A 19,185-nucleotide genomic window follows, 5' to 3' on the forward strand; every position below is an offset into this window, starting at 1 on the left:
CCACGGTGTTCAAGGCCTGAGGCACACAGACCCCTCCTGTCAGAAGTAAACCTCCCCAGACTGAGCCCATGCATCTTCCGCTCCCTGCTGACTTGGCCTCAAACTGGGCCCTGACTGCAGCAGAACAATGGAGAAGGTCATGAGGTGTTGCTGAGGGCCAGTGGGGAGGCCCTGCTTGGGCTCAGAAAGGCCCCGGCACACATCCCAGCTCTGTGCTTTCCCGCCTGGCCCACTCTGGACACACTTCTCCGCGGTGCTCAGTGCTTTTGAATCTTGAAAATGGGGACACGAGGATGACACAAAGACAATGCCAAGCAAGTACGAAGCCCTGAAAGTGTCATTATGCCACCTCAGACCTGAGGGGAGAGGTCACTCGGGCTGCGCAGGTTACTGACCCGTCCCTCACCCCACATCTGGTTCACAGCCATGTTTCTGTCGCTCTTGCCTCTGGCGAGGGTGGGCCTGGAGCCAGGGCTGGGGTCGTGCTGGTGCCCAGCTCTGGTCAGCAGACGAAGGTCTGGGTATTTGGCTCAGGCTTTTCCAGAGCCTCGTCCTGGCAGTGGGGTCAGCCTGTGCTGACCGGCCCTGGTTTCCCCAGACCCTACAAGACTGTGCGTCAGACCTTCTGGGCGGTTGTAAAAGGTGCCCTTTTGAAAACTGGGAGACTCTCTGGGCTACGGGGGCTTGGCAGTCTGGGGAGCGAGACGGGAGGTCCCACAGGACCTGGGACTCAGCCCGAGGGCCCGCCCCTGTGCCCCTCTGGTCGTCGCATCCTAAAGCCCTGCCCCTGCCCTGAACCTTGGAGGGGACTTACCCAGGCCCAGGCTGGAGATGGTCTCGAGGTCTGTGAAGCTGCTGGCCTCCAGGATGGCCTGGGGCAGCCTCAGTGTGAAAGGCAACAAGTCTCTGTGGAGACAGGAAAGGCAGGAGGTCATGTGGGGGAGAAGGACCCGTGTGTCCGTTCCCCGGCCCCCCGTTGGCTGCTGGGGCCTCCAGGCAGACCAGAAACTTCCCTGGGGCTGAGGGGCTGAGCCCTGTGGATGAGGAAGCAACCAGTCCGATGCAGTCCTGGGCCAGCCCTGAGGGACCCGCAGAAATGGGAGACTCTTCTCCCTGGGTCGCTTGTTTTCCTGTCCCGTGGGAAGCCCAGGTAGCTTCCTCTAAGGGTGCTCTTCTGGGTGGCGGAACCCAGCCCCTCCTGCCTGCTACCCACTGCTGCTCCAGACGGGGATGGGCAGAGAGCACCCAGTCGGACTTCCCCAGTGAAGGCTACCAATCAGCCCCTCGGGGCGCCTCAGGCCCCGACCCAGACTGCACCCTCAGCACTCATTCCCACCTCAAGCCACCACTACCCCCAATCTCTAACTTGGCAGGATGGTACCATTCAATCCCATGTTGCCTCAGTTTACCTGGATGGCTGTCTGGCCTGCCAGCCGGGTTTCCAGTGGCTCCTGGGTCTCTGTGTATGTTGCCATGGGCAGCAGAGTCCCTCAGCTCCTCCGGGGTCCACCCCCAGCCCCCAGGGCAGTCTCCCACACTCTCTCAGCCACCTCCTCTGTTGGTCAAGATGCTGCTAGGACGGCAAGGGGCCAGCCAGCACCAACCCGGGACCGCCGCATCCGGGGCCTTCCAGGGCCTTCCTGGCCCCCACTCTGCCTCACGTGCCAACTCCTCCGTTCTGCCCACCGCACTCCCTTCCCTCACACTCAGGGGCCTCCTGGCTGCCTCCCTAGAAGGTGCGCTCATTTGCTTAGAGCGCGTGTGCCTTGTTCATTCCCACCTCTCGGTGCATCCCAGGTGACGACATCTACTTCGATTCCACAGAGCCTCTGAGGCTGCGCCACCATGGACCACCTCCTCCTCCATGACCTGGTTATGTGCAAGGATTTCATCTGTCCCCGCTCCCTGCCACAACAGCCAATGCACCCCTTCACCCAAAGGCCACCTCTTCTGATCCAAGGAAAGTACCCACGGGAGGGGGTGTTTGCTGGGCAACTAGTAGGTGCCCAGGCACTGGGCTGGGTGTTTGCAGGCCTTATGTCACATGACAGTATTACTATTTTTTTTTAAGATTTATGTATTTGTTTTGCAGGGGGAGGCGCAGAGGCAGAGGGAGAAGCAGACTCCCCACTGATCAGAGAGCCCCCACACGGGGCTCGATCCCAGAACCCTGGGATCATGACCCGAGCTGAAGTCAAGAGTCGGACGCTCAACTGACTGCACCCCCCAAGCACCCCGATATATAGTAATCAGCTATTACTATAACACAGCACCCCTACGGTAGGAGTTAATACCTTTTTATTACTTAATTTATTCCAGATCAGAATCCCATGGGGGAGATGCTAAAAATGCAGATCCCCAGAACTACGCATGTAGGTTTCCAGGGTTGGGTCTGGGGGTGGGCCAGGAATCCCTATTTTTCACCAGCTCTCAAGGGGATCCTGATGAACACAGACTGGGATGTTCGGAATCAGAGGCCCCAAAAGCAAGGGCTATCGGTAACCATAAAAATTAAGCACCTCTCCAGGTGTGTGCGTGTGTGCGTGCCTGTGTGAGTGTGTGTGTGTGTCATACTTACAATCTCATATATATACAGACATATATTCTCACACATAGATTCCCATACATATATATTCTCATACTCAGGATAATATGTATGCTCATTCTTGTATTTTCCTGACATAATGGACTATTAAGTCCATTAAAAAGCATTCATAAAAAGAGAAATTTTAAAAATGGAATAATGCTCCAATGGAATCTGAATGAATGTTCTAACATGTCCCCCCCACATGCTGGTGAGTCAGCTGTGTAACCTCCTGGGGTCTGACGTGTCCTTCCCTAGAGGTCTCAGTTCTAGCCAGTGTCTTTCAAACTTTTTTGACCATGACTGCCAGTTAGAACCACATCTGGCATCACGAGGCAGTGTGTGTGCACACACTCTCTCACACACTCATACACAATCATGCGTAACTAGAGCAAGAGTTTAACAAAATAAGACTTATTCCAACTTACATGAGACACATTCTAATATTTACCAGTCTAGTTTTTCATTTAAAAGGAAAGCAGTCATGGGGCGCCTGGGTGACGCAGTCGGTTAGGAGTCCGACTACTGGGTTTGGGCTCAGATCTGATCTCAAGCGTCATGAGATCAAGCCCCATGTTAGGCTCCATGCTCAGTGGGGAGTCTGCTGGGATAGTCTCTCCCTCTGCCCCACCCCCCCGCTTTTGTATCCTTGCTCTCGCTCCCTCTCAAATAAGTAAATAAAATCGTAAGGAAAAAAAAAAAGGATAGCCGTCATGATCCAACAGACGGATGTTATGACCCCCTCTAGGGTCATAGGAGTGGGAGGTCGGTGGGTGGGGCTGAAAGTTCCAGTCCTCCAAACATGGGGTCTCCCTGTCACCAGCCCCTCCTGAGGCCACCTAGGGGCCCTGCCTGGGTCAGCTCTTAGCACAAACTCAGAGAGCACTGAAGGGGGCTCATTAGGACCAACAAAACCCACCCTATCACTTGGGAAATCCCAAAGGGTTTTAGGAGCTTTGTGTCAGGAATGGGGACAAAGACCAAACCAGATATACTTCCATGTTATACTCCACTCCCTCCTGGGCTATTACCCAGGATTGAAAAACACCACATACCAATGATACTATCTAGTTTATGCTAGTTCTCTCTTCCCCTGAGGTCTCAGCAACCCTGCCCAGAGGCTAACGGCCCCCAGTTCACAAGGCTACTGACTCCTGGGCCTGCTGAGAATTTGTCCTCACAATCTTTCTAAGGGGCTTAGTAGTGTTCCTGGTTTGTACGAAGTGTTCCAGAAGCGACCAAGTGTGTTCATGCCTCTGTTGCTCTGGAAAGGAGCCCCAACATCTCCTTGGCTCCTCTGCTCCCCTACTCCTCTCTGCAGTGGCTGTCCCCACCCTGCTCAGTTCCTCCAACTGTTGCTGAGGCAGGGGCCTCCTCATAGTGCCTGCGTGGCTGCTTTGGCCCCGGACTGGTCTCCCCTCTCCCCTTGCCTCGATTCCACCACCTACTGCAGCTCTGCAGCTCTGCTACAGTGCGCACTGATGGGGAGCTGATGTCCTCACAGCTCCTGGGCATGGCATTCAAGGTCTCCCCTCTCATCCCCACCCATGTGTCTGGTTCTCCTCCTGCAGCCATGCCCAAGCTTCCCACTGCCAAGTTTTTGCCTGTGCTGTTTCCATTACCTAGAATTCTCTTCCTGCCCTTCCTTGCCTGGCCTCCGATGTCACCTCTTCTACAAGAAGGCCCAGACCCTCCCATTAATGGAAGGGGAGCACTGAAGGGGAGCAACGCGCGCACCCTCTCGCCCCCAGGCCTGTACAGAGGTGCCAGGAAGAAGTACCCGGGGCTCAGGAGTCCAGACAAGCTTGGGTCAAATTGGCTGAGAACTCAGCTGTGCAACCCGAGCTGGAGACATCGCCAGCCTCAGTTTCCCTGTCTGTAAGAACACAGGCCAGGCCCTCTGGCAAGCCCTTGCAGGGATCTTCGGGTTGGACCCCCAGCACAACCTGGGGACAGGAGGCATCTGCCCCTGGAGTGGGTCTCCAGGTGAGAACACCTATCCCACAAGGCCGCAGTAGGGGTTAGAAAGGACTCTGTGGGCAGAGCACAGACCAAGCCGACTCAGCAGCACAGACATTGGGTCAGTGGGAGCTGGTCTGCACCGTCGACGCTGCCGTCCCACCCGGACCCGTGGATGCCTGTCACTGGCTCTGCCCACCCGCCGCCCTCACCCCCGCCCCACCCCCAGCGCAGCCTCAGTGCGGCTTGCTCCCGAGGGCTGGCACCTGCGGCCCTCAGTGGCTTGTCCTGACATGCTGGAGCCTCACAGCCTGTCCCACCAGCCCCGGGGGAGCCACAAATGCCTCCGCTTTGGGGGCACAAAAGCCCAGCCCCACTGGCTTTTGGTAGATGACCCCGAGGTCTCGCCTATGCTCAGGAAAGCCCCTGGGGTCCCGCTGAGTCTGGGATGCCTCCTGCAATCGTGTCCTTGCTGGGCTTCTCTGCCTGCCCCATCCTGCTCCCCCTTCCACCCCACTGTGCTCTCCTTGAGAGGGGGGAGCAAGTCCTCTCAGCTCTTGCCTGTAAGTGCACCCCTCGGCTAAGCTATTACTGTGCCCCAACCCAGAGCTGCTGAATCAGTCTCGGGGTTGGGGGGGGCAGGAGTCTGTATTTTTCACTGGCCCCCTGGGCGATATGGGACCCAGGCTGGTCTGGGAAGCCTCTCTAGTCCTCACACCAGACTACCCTCCAGCCTGGAGCATTCGGAGGAGCTCCCCTAAGTGGAACCTGTAGCTTCCTGCGTGTTGGGGGCAGGATGTTGTGGGCTGGGGGGCATGGCGTGGCGGGGGAGGGGGCGTGGCGGGGCAGGGAGAAGCGCATGCCTCCAATGAGCGCTCTGGCACTGTGTTGCTCCTCCTCTATCATCCCTTTGACAGGTGAGGTCACCACAGGCAGGATAGGCCAGGTGACAGCCTGGTGACAGTCTCCAGCTCCTAAACTGGGGTTCTTCCACGGCACCGCACCCCTGACACATGGCTTTGGTGCTGTCGCCAAATACAGCACGTTGACACCTAAACATATGGGCTCTGTGCCCTGTGATCTCCTTGTGGTTTCCGAGCAGTGGAGGGCGGGCAAACAGGTACCGGCTTCTCTGGAACACAGAGAAACAGCCTCCGGAGGCCGGACGGTTGGGAGGTGATTGTGTGAGCTTGGTGACTAGGGCTCCAGATCTTCCCGGACAGACAAAGTCACTGAGCCCAGCGGAAAAGGAACTAGGACACCTTCTGGCTGATGGGCAGTGTGCTGTGTCTTTATCCTCCCCTTCTCCAGCACCCCTCTAACGGGCATCAGCACCCCCATTTCACAGAAGAAGAAGTTGCGCCTCAGAGAGATGAGGTAATGAGCTCAAGCTGTGGGCTCGGGGATTATGTCATTGTTTATTTCTTCATTCAAAGCACCTGGCCTGTGCCCAGCACCATGCTGGGCACACCCGTCTGAGATAAGAACCTCTCAGAACCCGGACGGGCCTGTCCGCCTGAGAGCTTGGCATGTCAAAGTACACCATGGCCCCGGGGGCCTCGGGGGCTTTGCCTGGCACACCCGGAGGAACATGCTAGGTCGTCCGAATTAGCGTGAGAGGCACACAGTGGGGCGGTCGTAGCAAAGCTCACGGACCTCGGAGCTTTACGTACCTTGAATCTCCACCCTGCCTTTAACCAGCTGCGCCACCTGAGCAAGTTCCTTCTCTTGGTCTCAGCTTCCTCATCTGTGAAATGGGAACTGTCTGCCAGATTTATGAAGGTAATGGACAGCGCAGCACCGCGTATCGGTGAGCTCCCGACAGGTGGCCATGGCTGACAGCTGCCGTTGCCAGCATCACCCTTCCTGCCCGCCAGAGCCCAGGAGGGGCCCGCTAGGCGAGAGGGCTCTTCTGGGATGAGCACGGTTGTCACTGAGTGGCAGCAAGGATGGGTCTCTCCGCAGCACAGAGATATGGGCCTGGAGCCCCGAACCCCGAGACACCCTGTCCTGCCCTCCTTGTCAAGGCCCTGCAGCTTAAGCCATGACGGTGCGAAGATGTATTTTTACGTTCCTGTTGACCTGAAACCAGTTCTGAGTAAACAGAGCGGCTCTGAGGGTGGTGATCAGTCACCCACCCCACCCAGCAGTGACTTCAGAATCACAGGCTCTGTCCCACTGAGGGGTATCTGCCCTTCCTGTTGTCCCCACAGGAAGTGCCATCTGCCACCCCTGCAACAGGGGGGGTCAGGTCAGCACGGGGCTCCAGGGCGTCCCGGAAGCTGGGGTGAGGGGCAGTGAGCCAGGGGGCAGGGGGTGATGGGGGTGGGATCCTGCGAGGCCAGCCCAAGGGAGCCTCAGAGCCCACCCCTTCCCTCATGGTTACCAGGGCAAAGCCAGGGACTGTCCCCTCTCTCTGCACCCTCTGGGCTGCACCTTTCCTTCTGGGGGCCTCCCCGGGACCCTTGCCCCCACCCCAGGGTGCAGGGATGTCTGTTGCACCCTGATGCCCCTCTGTGGGCCAGGCATACTCACCTACTGACACAGTAGAATGCGATCAGTCTGAAGATGTCCTCAAACACAAGAACCGAGCCTTCCAAGTACAATACTGCGGAGAGATGACAAAAGCCTTGGGTGAATGTCCCTGCCAGAGAGGAGGCTCTCTGAGGGTGGGGGGCCGTGACTGCCATCTTCACAGTGGGGCCCAGCACCTGCTACAGGGCCTGGCATCTGCAGCTTCATACATATCGGTTGCCAATCTGACCACAGGGGAGCGGGAACCGACCTCCTATGGTGTTATTCCACTGAGATTTCGGGGGATTATTACAGCAGTTGGTGTTGTCTTTAATCTACAGTCATCATTTGGGGGCAAAATGACACAAGCAACTCTAGATTGTAGGAGCAGAATCAAACATCTAATGGATCGGGGTTGTCTCGGCCTGACAAGGAGCTCAGCAAGGAGGCACCAGCAGGAGGCAAGTTGCCCAGATCAGTCTTGGCCTCCAGGAGATACAGCAATGACAGCCCAGGGCCACTGGCCCTTCTCCCAAGAAAGCTTGGGCCTATGAGAACCTTCCTTGATTTGGCTGCATGGGTAACCCAAGAGTGAGGGTGACCCCGATATTTTCCAGCTCTGACAACAAAGAGGGACCAATGCATTTGGCCAAGATCCCATCCTATGGTGGATATGGCTCGTCAGAGGGGCAGGCAGGGTGCTGGACTGTGCCAGAAAGGGGAACATGGTGCCACACCCTGCTCGGGACCCTCAGGGCAAGGGCCCCAGAGAAGCTACGTGAGCTGGTTGAGGCCCACTGCCCATCTCGGCTGACATCCACCCTCACGACGCCTGACTGTCACCCCAGGGCGCCATATGCCCAACAGGGGACGCCCGCAGTGAACTGTCTTTGGCATCAGAAGCACCGAAAAACTGAGTGTGTCACATTTCAGTTCTAGTTTCCTCAGGTTCTTCTCACATCCGTGCGGTAGAAGGGGAGGTGGGACCTGGGTCCCAGGCCTGGCTCCAACCAGGAGCTCAGCTCCTCCAGCTGCATAAGGAGGGAGACTTTCCCACCCTAAACACGCCCGCATCTCGCTGACAGCAAGCTGTCCTGTTTTTGGAGCCCAGGACAGTGCTTCGCTGCATTGGTGCTCTGCGAGAGGGGCACACACGAACTGACATGTTTTGTTCCAACAGCTTCATTTTTATATCTGCCTTCTTTCAACATACTAGACACTGTGCTCAACAGTTAATGTGATTTTTTTAAAGTTCACATTCATCATCTATTTATGGCAAAGAAATAATGGTTTCCCACTAGGATAGCTATAAACACTTTAAAAGGGAGTTTAAAGAAAAATGCTAAGTACATTATAGGACCCGTGGTACTGGGAAAAGTCAGAAACGTCAGTCCACTCTCTGTGAACTAATAGCGGTGGGGCAGTCCACAGCGCCACCTAGTGCTGGCATTTGGTACATCGCTGACTTTCTCAAGACGCGAGGGACCAGGGACCCTGGGGCCAAAAAGACATCCTGTAGCCTCAAGAGGTAGGGAGAGCTCGGTCTATAAAGTGGGATCCCTGAAGGCAGGGTTCGTAGTGACGCACGCAGGAAGCCAAGCGTAGCACACTGGGAGGGCATGCTCAGTAGTAGCTTTAAGATAAAGTCAGCCACACCCCCTTCTGTGCCTCCGGGTACTATGTAAAGCCATACTTCCCTTAGCCTCAGTTTACCAACCGTCACCTTGCTGGGCAGCAGCTGGGGTGCAGGCACCAGAGCTCATTCCTTTTTGGGGCCCAGGGGCACGGGTGTAGACATAGTGGCCCAGTCAACTTTGTACTGTTAAACTTGCAGATCTATAAAATCGTGAGCCACAGTGAAAGCTCTTGGTTTCTATTTAACTTGACCTCTTCTGCCCCAGCCCCGGGTACCCTCCACATCTTCCACGCTATCCATACACAGATGGTGGCAACAGCCTCCCATCACCCCACGGACCAGCTGGGGGAGCTCGCGCTTGCCAGGGCCAGGGTGTGGCCCAAATCTGAGTCTCCCCCAGGACCCAGCACAGCATGGGTGCAGTTTGGGAGATCAATACATGTTTATTAAATAGCCATCTGGGAGGGAGACGCCAGAGGGAAGAGGCCTGGGTGCACTTGGGTGGGTACCTTAGGCCTCCCACTGCATGGATCGTCAGCCCTCCCCTGCAGGAGTCCATAGGGATCCCTCAGACTTGGGGAAACCCTCACAGACAGCCTTCCACCATTCTGGAGCCTGGGCTAACGCACATCGGTAAGGGACAATCCTTTGTCCCCATGAGTGATGGGCGGGCTGCACTCCCAGGACTGCCCTGGGTTCTGTGCTGTTCTGGCCTGGTGGCTTGGTGTGGGTGCCTGGGCCCACTGGCCTGAGTGTGAGCATGCCTCCATTGTCTTGTTATCTATCCTCTCTGTGCCTGGGTTTCTTCAGCTATAAAATAGGGATAATAAAGTAGCCCCCTATTACAGGTTGAACTGCATTCTCCCCAAAAGATACGATGAAGTCCTAACCCCTGGTACGTGTGACTGTGACCTCATTTGGAAACAGGATCTTTGCAGAGGTCACCCAGTAAACGTGCAGTCAGACTGGATTGGGGTGAACCCTACATTCCATGAATGGTGTCCTTGTAAAAACATGAAGACATGGGAGACACACACACACACACACACACACACACACACACACACACACAGGGGAAGCCACGTAAGGACACAGGCAGAGACTGGAGTGAGGCCTCTGTAGGGTAAGCAACACCAGAGTGCTGGTTGTCACCAGCAGCTGGGAGAGAGGGGTGGAAAGGATTCTCCCTGATCTGCAGACAGAACCCACCCCGCCCACACCTCGATTCCAGATTTCTGGCCTCTACAACTGCAAGAATCAGTGTGTGTTGCTTTAGGCCACCCAGCCTGTGCGACTTTGTCACAGCGGCCCTGGGAAACTCACGTGCCTGCTCATAAGCAAAACCCATCCACCGGAGCTTCTAGAAGGGTTCACAGCATGGTCAGCCAGCGAGGGTACAGGATTACTAAACCCTAACTTTAAACAAGCAAGCCGAGGGATGCCTGGGTGGCTCAGTCAGTGAAGTGTCTGCTTTTGGCTCAGGTCATGATCCCAAGGGTGTGAGATGGAGCCCTGTGTCAGGCTCCTTACTCAGTGGGGAACCTGCTTCTCCCTCTCCCTGTGCCTGCATCTCCCCCAGCTTGTGCTCTCTCTCTCTCTCTCTCTCTCTGACAAATAAATAAATAAAATCTTAAAAACAAACAAACAGTAAGCTAGTCACAGCGTGAGGTAGGGCTGGAGATGGAAGGATTTTTTGTGGCTTTGCTTGGCATTATTTTCTATGGCTCCTCAGTAGAAAACCTGTCCCTTGGTGGAGGTGGGGGGTGGGGGTGGGGAATGGGGGAGGCGTTTTCCTCACTTGATCCCATCAACCCAGTCCACATTCCACCCTCCAGGTGCTCGCTCGTGCTCTTTCCCCGTGGACAAGGATCCCTCTTACACAATTTAGCTTTTTTTTTTTTTTTTTTAAAGATTTTTATTTATTTATTTGATAGAGATTACAAGTAGGCAGAGAGGCAGGCAGAGAGAGAGGAGGAAGCAGGTTCCCCGCTGAGCAGAGAGCCCGATGTGGGGCTTGATCCCAGGACCCTGAGATCATGACCTGAGCTGAAGGCAGAGGCTTCAACCTAGAGACACCCAGGCGCCCCCACAATTTAGCTTTTTAACCGCCTTATGGGTACAACTCATAGCATTAAGTACAAATGTTCTCGGACCTATGGTGAGGGATGGACCACTGTGAAGGCACCAAAATCCTTCGGACAGAGCACCCTAAGTGGGTGAATTGTAGGATATTGAATGTATTAATAAATAACTCTCAGTAAAGCCATTATTTAAAAAAAAAAAAGAAAAAGAAACCCGTACACCAAGAGTAGACTGTATTTCACTGCCTGTAGTATGTTTTTCTGGGATTTTTATAACAGGCATCTATGATTTCAGTAGGTAAAGAAACTGTCAAGTGTCTCTACATTTTTCTCTAATCTTCTAAAATTCTCTGTAAATTTTCCTCTAAAGCTGATTGGTTGCCAGTGTCCTCTCAGCTGAGGCCGCTTCAGAGGCCACTCACAGCCCTGCCAGGCACAGCCTACAAGGCCCCCATGGCCCCCAACACTGAGGGGACCACACCGTCCCTTACTCTGCGAAGCCAGCTTCAGAAAGAGCCTCAGGAATGCCTGGTGGGCACTCTGCCCTTGGCTGCTGCCCAAGGGAGCTGTGGGAGGGAGCCCAGCTAGGGAGCCCCCCCAACAGAGATGCTGGTTCCAACTGGTCACCTTGGACAAGCGCCAGCAGCAAGCCCCCCGCTGGATGGTCTCTGGGATCCTCAGCCACAGCCTCGGTGGGCACATGCCAGACCCCATCTAATGCATTTCTCACCCAAAGGGTAAGACAGGAGAGGGGGTCCCCATCGGTCACACCTGGCCCAGGTGACGATGACAAGACACCGCTTCTGCTTCGGGAAAAGGAAATTTTTTACCTGACGACTCACCACCAACGCTGAAATGGGACAGCATAGAGATGCCATGTCCTTGCACACCGGCTGGCTGCTAGCATTTACAACCTCAATGTCAAGGTGAAATAGTCACAAAGACCAGAAAACTAGTAGATCTTTTTTTCTTTCTTTCTTTCTTTAAAGAAATTCCGTTCAATTGACATTGGCTTTTTCCACTTAGCCTAATTTCCTCCAGGGTCCTCCAAGTTGCTGAGTGGACCAACAGCCTGTTCCTTTTCACTGCTGAGGACTATTTTTTGGGCCGGGCAGGCCAGTTCGCTTGGCCATTCACTCTGTTTCCAGTTTTTGGTTATTTTTTTTTTAAGATTTTATTTATTTATTTGACAGAGAGAGAGAGAGAGAGCGAGCAAGCATATGAGTGTGCATAAGTGTGGACACAAGGAGAGGGAGAAGCAGACTCCCGCTGAGCAGGGAGCCCGACTGAATTCCAGGATCCCCAGATCATGACCTGAGCTGAAGGCAGGTGCACAGAGCCACTGAGGAGCTTTATTTATTATGTTTTTAGTTTTTAGTTATTATGCACAAAGCTGCTGTAGACATTTGTGTACAAGTTTCTATGTGAATGTACATCTTCCCTTCTCTAGGTTTCCCAAGAGAACAATCACTGGGAATATGGTAAAGTCTAACATCATGTTTCAAAGGAACTGCCAAACCATTTTCCTGAGTGTCTGTACCATTTTACATCCCCCCAGCAACGTGGGAGGGACCCAGTTTTCCTCATGCTCGTCAGCATGGCATTTTTGTTATTTTTTATGTTAGCCTTTCTGATTGGTGTAGAATGAGATCTCATGGCTGTTTTAATTTGAATTTCGAAAGGACATGAGACATCCTTTCATGTGATTATTTGCCATCTGTATATCCTCTTTGGAGAAATGTCTGTTCATGCCTTTTGCCCATTTTCTAACCGGACAGGTTTTGTTGTTGTTGTTGTTGTTGTTTTAATGTTGAGGGTTTTTTTAAACTGCTTTATTAAGAGATCATTCACATACCATCCAATTTGCCAATTTGAAGTGCACAATTCAATGGTCTTAGGGCATGGAGGCACGTAAAGAGTTGTGCAACCATCACCACAATCAATTTTAGAACATTTTCATTATCCCAGAAAAGAGACCCTATACCCACCAGCATCACTCTCCAGCCCTCCCTCTCCCGTGGCCCCTGGCAACCACTAATCTATGTTCTGTCCTTATGGATTTGCCTGTTCTAGACATTTCATGTAAGTGGAATGATACGGTGTGTGGTCCCTTGTGCCTGGCTTTTTCCACCTAGCACAATGTTTTCAAGGCTTGTCCATGTCGTAGGATGGGTCCATGCTTCAGTCTTCTTTATGGCTGTATAAAATTCTATTGTTTGGATGGACCACATTTTGTTCACCCATTTATCACTGATGGGTGTTTGGGCTGTCTCCATGTTTTGGCTACCACAAATACTACTGCCGCAAACGTGTGTACACGTTTTTGTGCGGACATACATTTTCATTTCTGTTGAGTACAGACTCAGAAGTGGAATTTGGGGTCATACAGTAACTCTGTATGTTTAAGAAACTGCCAACTGTTTTCTAAGTGACTGCACCATTTCACTCTCTGCTTGCAACATACGAGGGTTCCAACTTCTCCACTCTTTGCTAATCCTTTTTGACTACAGCCATCCTGGTGTGGATGAAGCGGTATCTCATTGTGGTTTTTGATCTGCATTTCCGCGATGATGGGTGATGCTAGCCTCTCTCTTTGTGCTTAGTAGCCTTTCGTGTCACTTTTTTGGAGAAGTACCTATTTAAGTTCTTGGCCCATTTTTCAATCAGGTTGTTTGTTGTTTTGTTTTGAAGGGCTCAATCAGAGTTCCTCTGTAGCTGGGATATTTTCATTATGTACTCATTTATCGACAAATATTTATTGTGCTCATCATCTTGATAAAAAGGGCAGATGGATATAGAAATTGAAAGCGAGCCTCCCGGTAGAAGCAGGGAATTTGCCAATGGTCTGGCCACAGGACCTATCTAGGACATCCGCCGAAGGATAGAGATTCAAACAATCAGCTCCTTCTCTTTAAAATTTGGTGGGGGTGTGGATGGGAGAGGTGTAACTGATTTCACCTTAGAGAAAATCTTGCATGAAGCAAGGCCTCAGTATGCATGTTTATAGAATGAGCATTGGATGGATGAGAACTGCCCCAGGAGGAAAGGGTCCCCAGAGGGATGCAGGAAGGACCATGGGCTGGAAGGAGAGGCAGAGTCACAGACCTCTCCCAGGGCTCATCCTTGAAGAGAAAAGGCCATCCCTCCCCGTTGTTGGGGGGAGGGGGGGAATCCAGGAAGTGGCCCTCCTCCAATGCTTTATGTGACACTGCTGAGCCAACCTTCCCTGAACCCTATCACCTAGAATGGCTGGAAGACGGATCTTAATGGATTCTCATCCCGCTTCCTAAAAGGTACACTAGCTTGCCAACCTGGGTCCCCAACTGGAAAGGCCAGAGGTGCAGACCCTGAGAATAAAAAGCCCCAGAGACAAGAAGCTGGGGAGTGGTTCCCAGCTGGAAGCAGGAGGGAGAGTCAGCAGCAGGCCTGGCAGGTGTGGCCAGGCCCACCCGCCCAGAGGCCTCCTGTCCCTCTTGGCTCCTTCCCCTCTTGGGAGGTCACAGGTGCCTTCTGGCTGCCGGGGAGCCATAGTATGGCTGCCATGGGAACCCCCACCTGGCCCTTGTGTGGCTGAGGTGGGAAGAGGACTGTTTCCTGTCCAAAGGCCCAATTTTTTTGCAGTAGATGAAAATGAACTCCCCTGCTCCCAGGCCTGAAAGTGGGGGAAAACAGCAATTTTTCAGTCCAGAGGGACCCCGAAGTTCCAGGCCTAGCTCTGGCATCCCCTTGCTTCCAGATGACGCTGCAGAGGGCAGCTGCCTCACCTGTGAAATGGGAGAACAGCCCTCTCCCTGCCAAGGAAGGGTGCTGCTAGACTGGGGCTTCTGGAATGGCTGGCTCCAGCAGAAGGAGAAGCTGCCAGAACAGAGTGCAGACAATCTCCCGCTGGACAGCAGATCTCCCGTGTCCTCTAGGCAGCCCTTCTGCCTGACCGTACAAGGACTGGAGCACAGAGTGGTGCAAACTTTCGGCCCTGCTCCAGGCAAAGCCTAAACGTGGACCATACTGGCCAGGCACGGGCTCCTGGTTCCAGCGGCCACATGCCCAGAGCCCAAAGCCCTCCTTCTCAGAGACTTGCTTTCTCTAACTGCCAAGTGAGCATGAGAGTAGCTGAGGCCCTCCTTGGCCCTCTGGCTCCTTGTGCAGAGGCTGGCGCCCCGCCCAGATCCTGAGTGAGGAATGGCAGCCCCTGTACCACAGACAGCATAGGGTCTGAAGGTCTGTGGAGGGAGGGCAGGGACCTGGGAGAGGAAGACAGTTTGAAAATGTGCTGGAGACAGATCCCTTTCTCTCTCCTTGCCCGGCACAGATGGTCCAGGGTGGACACCTTGGCCTGTGGCTCATCGGCTGGCCTGGAGCCCCTGCACTATTTACCAGCCTGCCCGAGCCGCCCTCTGTAAAACCCCCCAGCCCCCTGAGCTCCAAGGTTTTTCAGTGTAAACTCATCCTCTCTTAACTGTCTCCACCACATCTCCTCCATCAACCACAGGTCTCTAAGGGGAGGGTATGAGCTGCAGGGAGGCTGACAGGGAAAAGAACAGAGAGGACCTGCCAGCCACAGTCAGGGGCCAAGCAGGGGGCTGCTTCCAAATGCTCCTAATGCCCCCCTATAGGATCTCACAAGGGAGCAGGGAGGTGCCTCCTCTTTTAAGTGGCTACAGCCCTGCACTAAACTGCACAACGTGACAAGCAGAACACCAGCTAGATTTCAACCCCCATTTAAATCACCAACGAAGCACTTCTGGGCAGTGCACAAGCTATACAACTGTCCACGGCAGCCCTGGTTATAAGTCATGGCCATCTTTGCTGGTTGCGGTTGGCATAAGGAGCAATTTCCTCTTGATTTCATCTTAAGAATTTTAAGATGAATAAAATACCACAACGTCCTTTTTACTGAGTTCTACACCACACCCCAGATTGGCTCAGACTAGAGACCTGACCACACCCAAATGTTCCTCCTAGTGGATGGGGAACCACGGAAAGCCAGAATGGAAAGGCCCTTAGGGGCAACTCCAGTCCAAACTCCCTCACTGCACAGATGGGGAAACTGAGGTACAGAGAAATTATGTCATCATCTTTTGAGAGAGATTAATTTGGGTGCTTTTCAGAGTTTGACTGTGGTGCTCTCTGGAATCTAGGTTCTGATTGTGATTGCTGTCGTTCTGCCCCCTTCTCCCAAATCCCAGCACGGGCTTTGAGCCTCCTGATTAATAATGGAAGGGTATTGTTTTCAAGGTTTCAATAATAATAACAACAATACTAATAAGAGTATTATCTACCATTTATTAGTTGCAGACGGTGTGCCAGCCTCTATTTCTAATCATCACGACGAATTCCATTATCCTCATTTTAGAGGCAAGGAAATGAGGCTCAGAGAGGTTAAAAAAGTGGCCCAGAGGCCACAGTCACGACAAGGTGCCTACAGCCAGGGAACCTGGTATAGGAGGCACCTTTTGCTTTGGAGAGGTGGCAGACGGTGGAGGGAGGGCATCCCAGCCCTTCCTACTGGAATGCACTCAATGTGTCCCTGCAGCTAGCAGAGACGCCTTCCCATGGGTCACACTAGGCAGGCCCCATGTCACCCTGGGGGAAGCCCTCCTGGCGGCTGTGGCGCTGGGTTCACATTTTGCCACATCCTGCTGTGTTCCCAGGCCTGACTCCAGCCCAGAACGAAGCTCCCGGGAGAGCGGGAGTCAGGTGTCCTCCCTCCTCACCACCCCAGAGCCAGGACCTTGCCCGGATGACACGGATGACACGCAGGCTCAGCATCCCCATTGTGAACAGCACTCCCCTGGAGTCCCATGCTGGCAGCCACATTGGCAGCCGCTGCCACTGGGCTGTCCAAGCTGTGATAAAAGATTCCTTTTCCTGGATGGTGCTCTTCCATATTTAGCAACGTGTGGATGAGGCTTTAAGTCTGGGAAAGGAATACGGAACCAACTGTCACAACGCAGATGGGACTTTGCCTGGGAACTAGGTAAAGGTTCAGATGCCAGAACAGAAGGGGACCCATTAGACAGAGGAGTGAACTGCCAATTGTCAGGGGAGACCAAAGAGTAAGCAGACCAAGCAGACCGGGAGGTGTTTGGGGAGAAGGGGTGGGAAGGGGTGGGGGAGAGCGAGCAGAGGCAGGCTGTCCGCCAGCAGGGGGTCTCGTTACCCACAGAGAATGAGCTGGAAGTCTGGGCAAGCCATCTGCCTGCTTCTCAGCTCACACTCAGGGGCCAGGAGGTGTCTTTGGTGGTCCCCGTCAAGAAGAAATGCTTTGCTCTGCTGGGCTGAAGGAAGAAAAGGAGGCGGCCCACGGCACTGCCCTGCTGGCGAGAACAGCCCTGAGTTCCAGAGAAGGACCCATCAAGAAACAACCCAGCTCAGAAAACAACCCGGGTTCAACTTCAGGATCTTACCCCTGAGTTTGCAAATCTTTATCTGAGGTCCAAAAGAAAAGTGACCACCACTTACGAAAGCAGGGGGAGGCCCAGAGAGGTTCAGTGGCTTGCCAGAGGTCACAGAGCTAGGAAGTGAAACCAGGACTGACTCTGTAGTCCTCCTTGGGGAGCACACTCCTGTTGGTTCTCCAGACCCCACTGTCTTGGAGAAACAGAATGCAAACTACATGCACAATTCTCAAGTTTCCACAGTCACAGCAGAAACGGTGAACAGAATCAGGTCACATGAATCCTAATACTATATTCTATTCAACACAAAATATCTAAAATATTACCAGTTCGACAAATCATACATATAAAAAATTATCAGTGGATAGTTCACATTTCTTCATACTATGCAAAATCTTGCATGAATTTATTTTTATTATTCTTATTATTTTTTATTTTCAAGAGTGCACAAGCAGGGGGAGCAGAGAGGGAGAAGCAGGCTCCCCACCCTGGGATCGTGACCTGAGCCAAAGGCAAACGCTTATCATACTGAGCCACCCAGGTGTTCTCTAAAATCTTGTGTGAATTTGAACTGAGAGCCCATCTCAATTCCAACTCGCCACCTCTTACATGTTCCACAGTCATGTGTGGCTCAAGGCTGTTGCAGGGGAAGCCAGAGCCTGAAGCAGTGTTCTCAATCGGGAGTCAATCTGTCCCCCAGGGCACTTCTGGCAATGTGGGGAGGCATCTTAGGTTGTCACATCCGGGGGGCTGGGGAGGTGGTACTTCTGACATGGGGGGTGGTCAGAGATGCAGTTAAACCTCCGAGAGTACATGGGACAGTCCCCCCACCCCCACCTCCCCACCCCTGGGGCAAAGAATGATCCAGCTCCAAATGTCAAGTGTACCGAATTTCAGAAATCTGGCTGTAGAGGAAGAGGCAGTGCATGCTCCCGGAACAACCGGCAGGATGCCCACACCTAGCGAGCTGCCAGGGGCCCAACATCCGAGCTCGCGGTGGAACAGACTGGAAGACAGGAGTGCCCCCCGGGACTCTGAATCATAGGAATCTTCCCCCATCCCCTTCACCCGCAGCACCACGAACTGGGGCACGGAATCAAGAACTAGGGAGCAGTTTCAGGGCAACTGACGTTTCACTGGCTTCCAGATGCTGCTGGAACACCAGCTGGCAAACACCCAGCCCAGGGCTCCGGATCGGGATGCCGCTTTCTTCTCTGCCGCCCCTGGTGGCAGCATCCTGGGGCAGGCTCAGCCCTCGACAGGGGGAGGCCTACAGTTCTAGGGAGCAAATTCAGTGGGGGCGATAGGGCACTGGATTGTGGGTGTAGGTCAAACTGCACCCCCAAATCAGCCCATCAGTGGGCAAGTGGGTGTTCTCTCTAGCTCCTCACTGGTTCTGAATGTGGGGGGGGTGGTATTTATAGACCCCAGGACCCCCCCCTCCCACACACACACACATCGGGCCGCGTGCCTTCCTGAATCGCCATAAATGCTCCTGGTCAGGAAAGGGGACACGCTCACTGCTGCTGCACAGAGAAGAGTCTCCACTGACACAGGGAGGTTCCTGTGACCTCCCAGGGATTGGGGCTCCAAATTCTCTGGCAGTTCGTCCAGCCCGACATCTCATTCAGATTTCCCCTTAGTTACCAGAGGGCAATTCCACAGCCCAGTAAGAACAGAGATGGAAACAGGTATCTTGACCCCAAAGGATGTGACCATCCCAGAGGGACCCTGGAGAGTTAGCATCTCATGCTCCAGACACTCTCAAAGCTCTGGGGCTCTGCCCTCCCTCCTGAGCCCTGGAGCCATGGGTTTATTCAATTTTCGTTCAGCAAATATTTGCTGAGCATTGACTATGTGCCAGGCACTGGGGTGATGGCGATGGGCTTCTTTCTCCCAGGCACCGTGGCTCCCCCGTCCCTTGCTGTCACTCCCGCCAATCATTCTTCCCCTCGACCTAGGGTGACGAAGCCACAGGTCCCTGACACCAGGCGCCTACTGGCCCCTCTTCCT

At 53.7% G+C, this 19,185-nt stretch overlaps 1 protein-coding gene across 2 annotated transcripts in view; it reads right to left on the reverse strand.

Annotated features, from left to right (window-relative positions):
• RIN3 (Ras and Rab interactor 3) overlaps window positions 1–19,185 on the reverse strand; it is a 120,751-nt gene that overhangs the window by 37,401 nt on the left and 64,165 nt on the right. For both annotated transcript variants that reach the window (XM_080808129.1, XM_080808130.1), the window contains exons 4-5: window positions 7,079–7,151; window positions 815–906 (exon numbers count right to left, since the gene is read on the reverse strand). In XM_080808129.1, coding sequence (XP_080664255.1) covers window positions 815–906; window positions 7,079–7,151 — 165 coding nt within the window. The remainder of the gene's footprint in view (window positions 1–814; window positions 907–7,078; window positions 7,152–19,185) is intronic.

The sequence above is a fragment of the Martes martes genome (genome assembly GCF_963455335.1).
Source record: "Martes martes genome assembly, chromosome: 7".
Taxonomy (NCBI): Eukaryota; Metazoa; Chordata; class Mammalia; order Carnivora; family Mustelidae; genus Martes; species Martes martes.